This window comes from Triplophysa rosa, linkage group LG24 (genome assembly GCF_024868665.1).
Source record: "Triplophysa rosa linkage group LG24, Trosa_1v2, whole genome shotgun sequence".
NCBI lineage: Eukaryota > Metazoa > Chordata > Actinopteri > Cypriniformes > Nemacheilidae > Triplophysa > Triplophysa rosa.
Genome location: NC_079913.1, coordinates 2,367,114 through 2,376,625, shown reverse-complemented (window position 1 = coordinate 2,376,625; position 9,512 = coordinate 2,367,114). Strand labels below are relative to the sequence as shown.

Sequence of the window (9,512 nt, the reverse complement as noted above, 5' to 3'; positions counted from 1 at the left end):
ATTAATTAAATAGCACTTCATAGACGACATTTAAAATGTGTCAAGGTTCAAAAGCGGGAAACTCATTCATAAAGCTGTGGGCAAAACTACAGTCTGTCTGTATTTATTTATGTCCATAAGACCGTATTTAGTGCGTCAAAAACCACCCCAACCAGTGAGAAAATTTGCAACTCAAAGCCCATGGAAAAAATGTCAAATTTTAGAATGCAAGACTTAACATTTGTGTATATTTACATAAACACACTAAAAAAACCTCATGCCGGCAGTGTTATTTAAACATAAGTTTGCATAAGTTTAAAAGTGCTACATGTCCCCTGACAAAACTATAAACACAAAGTCACATAATCCCCTAAATTGTCAGGTAAAAAATTTACAAAACAAGTCAAAAGTCTAAAAGCAAAAGCTCTGAAAGACAGAAACTTGCTAGAAATCAAACAATCGTGTGTACAACAGCGCTGTCTTTAAAACTACACCCAAACACAAAAATGAAACCCTGCTGGGTGGTTTAGAAAGAAAACTGAAGCATTTTTTGGAAGCCCTAATAAACACACTGACACAGTAAAGTATGAACTTAATTCTCTTTAATTGAACGCCATGCCGTACATGTCAAGGGCATTACAGCTACCCAGTGGTATTACATTATAGGCTACATATAATTCAATCACGATTTTTTTAAATGAATTAGTTTTATGCTTTATTATTTTACATCCCACTGGATTCTTACTCCATCATTTATAGTTGCAACCCAAATGTAATCTTTCTGATTCTAAGTTCTGTAATACATGTGCAGGCATCACAATATTTGCGTTACATGAAGCACGATTTACCTACCACATGTGACAATAAAATCCTTTTATACATTTTAAAACAATAACAACATTTTGGTCACAAAAAAAGTTGTATGTTTCTGACTTGCATTCAAAAAGCACCTGTGAAAACAAAATGTTTTCAGTTGTAATACTAAATCAATAATATACGTATACTGTATATTTATCACAGCAAAAAGTAAATATTTCTGATCATTAGAAAACTTTATAAGTGTGTCAAGTATCATATTAATGTCTTTAAAGAGCTTTGAGTTCTCCGCAAAATTTGCTCCTAGTTTTTACAAGAGAGTCAATGCTCATCTATTAACTTCATCGTTGCCTTGGGTCCCTCTTTCTAAATAAATCATGTTTAAGGAAGAGAAAGGAACACACCTGTAGTTGTTTACTTTGGGTGGAATACTCTCCCATCTCGCTGTGTTTTCCAGTCAACAAAATAATTCCCTTTACTTCCAACCGCTTGGCTTATCTGTATAATTGAATGAATTGTACAGCATGAAAACCCAATCAACACACAAAGACAACATTGTAGAATGAATCGTGAAAATATTATTTCAGGCAAAAAAAACACACTAAAAAAAAACCTTTTGAATGAGGGAACCGGAAGTGCTAAAATGCTAACTTGTATCTGGGCTTTGGCCTACAAAACTACAACTATTGTTTTAGACTTCATTCAGCATTTTTTATTGCACACTCTGTGCTTTCACTGGAAGCAGTTTGGACATGCCCTAAAACGACACATTTCCCCACAAGGTCAGGGTTGATGGATCTGCCCCGGGTTCACATGCAGGCCAGACATCCAGCTACTCTTTTCTGGACACTGACAGCTTTAATAAGATGTGCATCCCTCATCATTGAATCTTAATAGCTAGACTTGGAAAATACACAAAGAAACTGAATAATATCTATTGGTTTCCTGTAATTCACACATAGCCACTAGATGGCAGCGTAGAGAAAGAAGTAATCATTAAGAGAGTAAACACCTGTAGAAACATCTGAGAATACAGCAGACATGTTGAGATTCAGCCAAGTTTATCATTTAAATCATTGAACAAAACGGTAACATTGTATTAAAATAATTAAAAAAAAAAAAAAAAACATTTATTAGCTAAAAAAACAATAAAAAAGTTATGCAATTAAACTTTTTTTACTTTTCAAATTAAGCAGTGTACAGCGGTTTCCGGTCTCCCCTGTATACCACACAAATAGTGTGAACTTATACACTGTAAAACTTTGCTGTAGTTTTGCAGCAGGTTTGCCAGTAACTTACTGCAGATTTAATTACTACTTAAAACTACTTTCCTATTAGTGCTGTTTTCAGTTTGATTAAACTTTACTTTAATCAAAATTAAAATACTTTGACTTTTGAGATTCAAAATGAAACTAGAATTAGCACAGCAACACTGCGAAAAACTACATTCTTCTAAAGCATTTTTGGCTTGTTTTCTAGTAAAAAATATTTAAAATTAAATTAAATTACGATACATTTACATAACAAGAAAAGTGACCTTAGACGTTTAGTCTTATTTATGAACGAATATATAAGAAATAGGTAAGTATATGTTTGAGACAAAATTGTAAATTAAATCTACAGCAAGTTACTGGAAAACCAGCTGCAAGACTACAGCAAATCTTTACAGTGCACATTAAAATGAATGTTACCTCACCTTGTCCATAAGTTTCTTCTTAATATTTGGGTCATTGAAATCGACATCACTCTGAGCTGTAATCAAAATCCGTATCACGGCTCTTCTCACAAGATCTGTGACAATTCACATGAAAACATTACAGCATCAAGAATGGTTTCTTGGAAAAACATCGATTTATTTAATGAGCCAATCAGAAAAAGTGATTCATATAGCACATTATTAAGCTTTGTTTTTAAAAGAGAGTTTAAATATAAAACTCGAATACACATTGAATCTTACTGTTGCACGCAACTCCAGCGTAAAGTCCGTCCCCACAACTGCTCACGGCCCATCCGGTAAACGGACAGTCCTGCAGCGTCGACTCATTTCCAGTACACGCAAGATTATCCATCCATATTGACCCAGCAAATGGACCCACATATGACATAGTCTGTTCAGCTTCACCACAGTCCAGCTCTTGACACAAAACTGTCGCATCTTCCTGACCCCAACCAGTGTTACACACTGACCCCCAGTGCCCCTTATGGAGAACCTGAAGTCTGCCGTTACACGGACTCGTCCCATCCACCAGCTTTATATCTGATATTTGGATCACATATGAGCTTTTTAGAAGCCATTATATTGTTTTCTTATGAGAGCATTAATCATAATCAATGATTTCGACTTACCTCGACAGATGATTCCTGCATCTTGTCCGTGTTCACAGATGCTAGTTCTTATTTCACTTGATGGACATTGTGTCACTGTTGTCTCATGTCCAGAACAGCTCATATCCTCCAACCACACGGGTCCTGAACCCGGTCCGAAATAAGCGCCGGTTTTTGCTGCTACAGGAGTCCCACAACCCAAGTTTTTACACACCACTTTGGCATCTTTTAAATCCCAGCCAGCATCACAGATCGTTCCCCACTCATCATCATATAAAACCTCCACTCTCCCAGAACACACGTCGTCTCCATTTACCAGTCTAACATCTAAAGGAGAGTCAACAAAACCATGAGTAGATGTTCACCAGCTCTCTGTTATGGATGCTTGGTCTCATAAAGCTGTCAGTGTTAAATAACTGTATCAATGGGACCTCATATTATGGGTTAAGACTAGTCCTAGACTAAAATAAAATGTATAGGTTTGTGCATTTTCTGTAGTGTGCAGCCACGGAAAAAAATATTAGACCCTTTCAAAATGATTTCCGGTTCTTCTGAATTTACTATTATGTGTTTAGGTAAAATTATTCTTTTTGTTTCGTTCTGTGAACTACTGACAATATTCCTCTCATATTTCTAACGAAAATATTGTTTCCATTTTCAATTATTTTGCCTAAAAAAGAAAACTGCCAAACATGTCAAAAAAACAGAAGAGATGTTCAGACCTCAAACACTGCCAAGAAATCAAGTTCAACAGTCATTTTTGTACATGTATTTAGGAAAAGTTAAAACAAATATTTTTTATGCGACAACCTTTATCACAGTTTCATGCGTCTTTTACATTGCTGTTGGATGACTTTATGTCATTTGTTTTTTGATTGACACTGGACTGGACTGGCCACAATACATTTAGAAATGCTAATTAAATGAAAATTTGGAATGATCTCTACTTTTTTTCCGCGGCTGTTCAATGCACAGAAGTAACAGGTATTTGCATAAAATTGTAACTTTGCTTATAGGTAGCAAACTGTGTAAATGAGAGCTTCTAAGATAAAAAAATACATTCAAATCTATAAAGGTGACAAACCACGCCAGCGCATTTTGAAGCAAGCATTCAGCATGTCTGCGGACTCTTTGTGGGACCTTTTAGGCTTTAAAAACAGCAAGATACTTGAAAGCCTCATTCGTAAAACATGTTCTGCATTATCTGCGACTCAAAGAGGAAGCGTCAAAAAGGATCTTACTGTTGCAGACAACTCCTGCGTAAAGTCCGTCCCCACAACTGCTCACGCCCCCTCTGGTAAACGGACAGCTCTGCAGTTTCACCTCAGTTCCTCTACATGCCACATTATCCATCCATATCGGCTCATCAAATGGACCCACAAAGGAGGTGGCTTCCACAATTTCACCACAGCCCAGCTCTCGACACAAAATTGTAGCATCTTCCAGACGCCAACTAGTGTGACACACAGCACCCCATTGACCATTATAAAGCAACTGAACTCTTCCATCACATGGACCGGTCCCATTCACCAGCTTTACCTCTGCATGAAATGTTGGTTTAACAGAGTTAACACACACAGCATAAGCCCTTTCAGGCACTGAATTGTATAAATATGAGATCTTTAGTGATAAACCATCACCTTGACACATGACTCCCGCGTCTTGTCCGTGGCTGCACGTACTTGTTCTGAATTCATTGGATGGACAGTGTTTCACTATTGACTCGTTCCCGTAACAATCCACGTCTTCCAGCCACACGGGTCCTGAACCCTGTCCAAAGAAAGCTCCCGTCTTAGCTTCTACAGGAGTTCCGCATCCCATATTATCACACACGACTCCAGTGTCTGTTAAATCCCAGCCAGCATCACAGACCGTTCCCCACTGACCATCATGTAAAACCTCCACTCTTCCAGAACACTGGTTAGCTCCATTTACCAGTCTAATATCTAAAGCAAAGTGGAGTAGGGTAGTAAAGTAATGAAAGCAATGAGGATAAAAATAATGTGCGCATCCACCCTACCTCGACAGATGACTCCAGCATCATTTTCATGGGCACAGTTGTGTATTCCCCATCCACTTGACCTGCACTGCTTTAGCATAGACTCGGTCCCTGTACACTGAACATCGTCCATCCATATCGATTCCAAACCAGGTCCAAAATAAGCCAATGTTTTGGCTTCAGCATTGGATGGACATCCCAGCTCTTTACACACCACTGCAGCATCAATAGAGTCCCAGTCATCGGAACACACGGTTCCCCATATGCCGTTATGATAAACCTCCACTCGTCCAGAACAAGAGTCGGGGCCGTTCACCAGCCTGACCGAAGCTAAAATTAAAAAAGGATGTTAAAATTTTGTTTCAAAAATGCTATTTATTTGTTTACTCTGCCACTTTTTTCAAAAATATTTATGCAGCTTTGCAAAGGAAATTTTCATGGGAGAACTACATGGATTCTTCCAAAGATGTTTAGCTCACATGTACAGACGACTCCAGCATCTTTTGAATGGTCACAGTTCTGTATGTCCCACTTTGTTGATGAACAGCTCAACAGTGAAGCCTCACTCCCATTACACTGTGCAGCATCCATCCATATTTTTCCAGAACCTTGACCAAAATAAGCACCACCTTTCACCTCTACAACATCACCACAGTCCAGTTGTCTACACACCACCGCAGCATCCGACAGATCCCAGCCATTATCACACACCGTTCCCCACTGACCATTATAATACATCTCCACTCGTCCAGAACAGAAGTTGAAACCGCTCATCAACCTAATAAAGGCTGATGTTACCAACAAACAGGATCAGGGATTAGAAATGCTTAGCATTTTATGATAATATCATCGGTTCAATTCAGCAATTTGTGTTTAGCTCGCATTTACCTTCACAGATGACTCCGGCGTCTTCACTATGCAAACAGTCGTGTACTCCCCAACCTGTCCTTCTACAGTTTATCAGTGAGGACTCGCCGCCAAAACAGTTGACATTATCCATCCAAATTGGTCCTGAACCTTGTCCAAAATAAGCAAAAATCTTCGCCTCTTTAGCATTTCCACAGCCCAGCTCTCTACACACCACGGTTGCATCTGTTAGATCCCAGTAATCATCACACACCGTTCCCCAAACGCCACCATAATAAACCTCCACTCGTCCAGAGCAGTCAACACCATTCACCAACCTCACAAGAGACTGGCCTTGTGTTCCGTTTCTAAAATCTGTATGGCACATGTCATAGATCATCATGGATACTATTTACATACATTTTTATAAACCACTTCAGATTGAATATTCATGAGGCGCTTAACGTGGTTTTATTATAAAGGTAGATTTAAAATAAAAATATATATATAAAAAGCTGTTTCTTCTTACCCAACAGAAGAATGAGCCACAAGAAATAAAACATGTTCCTGAAAAGAAATTACAAATTATTAATTTTATTGGTCGAATAAACAAAATAAAGTTTTGGAAACCAAATTATTTGAAAAAATAACAGAGAACCCAATTACTCTTAACATCACATTTACTCGTTTTGTTGGCAAGCAAAATTTACACATTTGTTTGGTACCATTCTACTAAAGAACTTTTTTTTTCTATTGTCCACCTGCACACATACATTTACTGTATTTTTTCTAGTTTTCTAGTTTATAGAATTTGTGAAATGAGAAAACAGTATTTTTACGTATTGAGAGAAAAATAGCCACACCAGAAAAACAATCATAGGCAAAATAAAACACAAAAAAAACAAGTCATTATTAGATTTCGTTAACCTTGTAAAATGCCACTTCTGTCTCCTAGTTTCTTAGTCTTCAGCATCAGATAAAGTTAAGGAGATGTCCAGGTGGTTTATTTGGATTTGGATCACCTGTTCTCTCCGTTCCTCCCCCCAAATGACTCAGCGTTAATATGCATTTGGCAGATGTTTACAGTGACGACGTATATGGCATTCATGCTATACATTCCATTGGAATCATGTCTGGTGCAGGATTTACAGTTCAACGCTGCACCTATAGTAGTTATAGACCAATAAAATGATAGTGGATCGGTTGCTATAAAGCCTGAATTTGATGACACCCCGTTCACCAAATGTAAAGCTTGTCAGGGTTCAAGAGCAAGCTGGAATTTCTCTGCTTTGTTTATCTCACCCTACTCAAAAATTCTGTGAGCAAAAGCCAGGAGCTATATTTATTCAATTGTCAATGTGATGGTATTTAGTTGGCCGGTTTCAACTTCCTTAATGAGAGTACAATTTGCAATTCAAAACACATGGAAAAATGTCCAATTTTAATAATGCTGGACTTGACATTTGTTTATATTTACATAAATGCCCTAAAAAAAACATCATGCCAGCGACGTTCGCATGCATACAGTATGACTGAAAGTGCTATAAATGTACGCTGACATGAAAAACACAAACCCCGCAGTATACAGCTCAACAGTGTTGTCAATAAAACTCCAAATCCAAAAAGAGAATTCCTATCACCCAGTCCTTCTCAAGGTAACTACGGTCCCCAGGTTTCCATACATTGAAGCTATGCGTGACTTATTGTGTGTACGTGACCGAGCTCATTTCATGTCCCTGTAAACAAATTAGTGACATATGAACATCCTTTTCCTGCATGATGGTTTGCATGTGTTTTGAGATGATATCCATGATTCCATGCACTGCGGCCTCCAGCAACATCCTTTATTTACAGATAACATTTAGTTGGGTGGTGTGAAAGTTTATCAAAGTTCTAAAAAAGAGAGCCTGTTAATGTATACATGTATAGAATGAATGCAGTTGTACATCACAACATTTTGGCAGACATTTTATACTCTCGTTTGACTGACCATTCAGGATTAACTTTATAAGACAACTTATGATGACTCTTGCACATCAGGGTTGGTGATAACACACATAAACTCGGATAAAGACCGAGATAAAAGCAAGCAATTTGGATGAGAAACGAGCTCAGTTGGAGCTATAGCACAAACACTGGGCAGGAAAAAAACATTCAAACGAATGATAAAAAATATAAAATCTGTCTTTTATTTACCCTTCAAAACCTACAATTGACTCTGTGGAACACAAAAGATGATATTCTGAGAAATGGTTTTGTGTCCACACAATGGAAGTCAGTGGGTTACCATTCCTCCAAATAATCTTTTGTGTTCTGCAAAAGAACAAAGTCATGTTTGGAATGACATGACGGTAGGTTAATAATAAAAAAAGTCAAATCAGTTCAAACTGGTTGCATGAAAGGGTTGAAATGCATTTCTCAAGATGGAACCATGGAGCATGGTGACGTCATCCAAAACTCACTGCATGCAAAAGATTTGCAATACTAGCTTTTCAATTTTGCCTTTGCATTTTGTAAATGCATTTTTGGTAAATTGCACCAATACTTATTCATACATTGGACGAAAGTAATTTACATTAGAGGGATGAAATACAGTAGGAGTATATTTCATTAAAAATATTTAAATAATGGACTGTGTGCATATTTCTGTTGTGGAAAAACATTGCTATGTTGAAGAATAACATTATGTGGAAAGACAGATTTGAATACCAACTGAAGTTTTGCTCACTTGGTTTTCATTTATGCAAACTGTCACACATGGCTCTCACCCTTGGTTCTAATAATAATAATAATACTTACTATTTGGTAATAATATTACTGTTTGGTGCCAAATATAAATGTACTGTATACCACTGTGGTCCCGTTGAATTGGGGAAATGTTTCCCTGTTTGATAATGTTTGTACATTTCCACATTTACAAGTCACTATGGATTGTGTGTTATGAGAAAATGCAACTGTAATGAAAATGTTCATCTAAGTTATGGAAAACACATCTTCAATATAAAACACATACAATATAATTCTCTCATATATACAAACACCAAATGTTACAAAATACCAAATACTCACAAGCTGTGGAGCCCTTAGAAATATCTCCATCCTTGTTCTCTGTTTCCTTTCTGTGTTCAAATACAAAACTCCAGTATGAGCTAAAGTGAAAAATATAAAAAGTAAATAAGAACCGCTGAAATTTGAGCTCTAATAAAGAAGAATCGTTATGCTATTTTTCTTCAGTTTTACCTATTTTCTATTATTCATATTTTTTATGGAAATACAAACAAGTAGTGTACAAAGAATAAGTACATTCATAGGTATAGTCAAAATAAGCCTGAGAAAAGCATTGCACAATAAATCACTTCACTTCACTACTCCTTTATTGGAATCCTGATGTTTGGGACATATTTGTGTTGACACTTTTCACAGGCTGCTTATACAGTATATCCCAAACCCTGAAACATCAGAATGTTGTTGGAACAACAGCAACAAGCTTCTTTTACCAAAGTAACCTGGTCTCTCATGCATAAAGACTAATTGAACATATTTGACA

At 37.0% G+C, this 9,512-nt stretch overlaps 1 protein-coding gene across 1 annotated transcript; it reads right to left on the bottom strand.

Annotated features, from left to right (window-relative positions):
- Nucleotides 1-668: 668 nt before the first annotated feature.
- LOC130547481 (deleted in malignant brain tumors 1 protein-like) lies at nt 669-6,368 on the bottom strand. The gene is made up of 10 exons (XM_057323445.1): nt 6,008-6,368; nt 5,599-5,907; nt 5,141-5,449; nt 4,761-5,066; nt 4,362-4,661; nt 3,142-3,447; nt 2,753-3,052; nt 2,492-2,586; nt 1,200-1,293; nt 669-929 (listed from the first exon to the last, which is right to left on the bottom strand). Exons 1-9 carry the CDS (start codon nt 6,366-6,368, stop codon nt 1,210-1,212), a joined length of 2,370 nt encoding a protein of 789 aa, XP_057179428.1. The 3' UTR covers nt 669-929; nt 1,200-1,209.
- Between the last annotated feature and the right edge of the window lie 3,144 nt (nt 6,369-9,512).

Excerpts from the sequence above, each read along its gene's own strand:
- LOC130547481 (XM_057323445.1), bottom strand. The coding sequence starts at position 6,368 with ATGATGATCTATGACATGTGCCATACAGATTTTAGAAACGGAACACAA. Across the intron at positions 5,450-5,598 it reads TGCTGGAGTCGTCTGTACAT|CTTCGGTCAGGCTGGTGAAC; the intron begins GTGAGCTAAACA and ends TTTTAATTTTAG. Across the intron at positions 1,294-2,491 it reads AGAAGAAACTTATGGACAAG|ATAAGCCAAGCGGTTGGAAG; the intron begins GTGAGGTAACAT and ends TCAATTATACAG.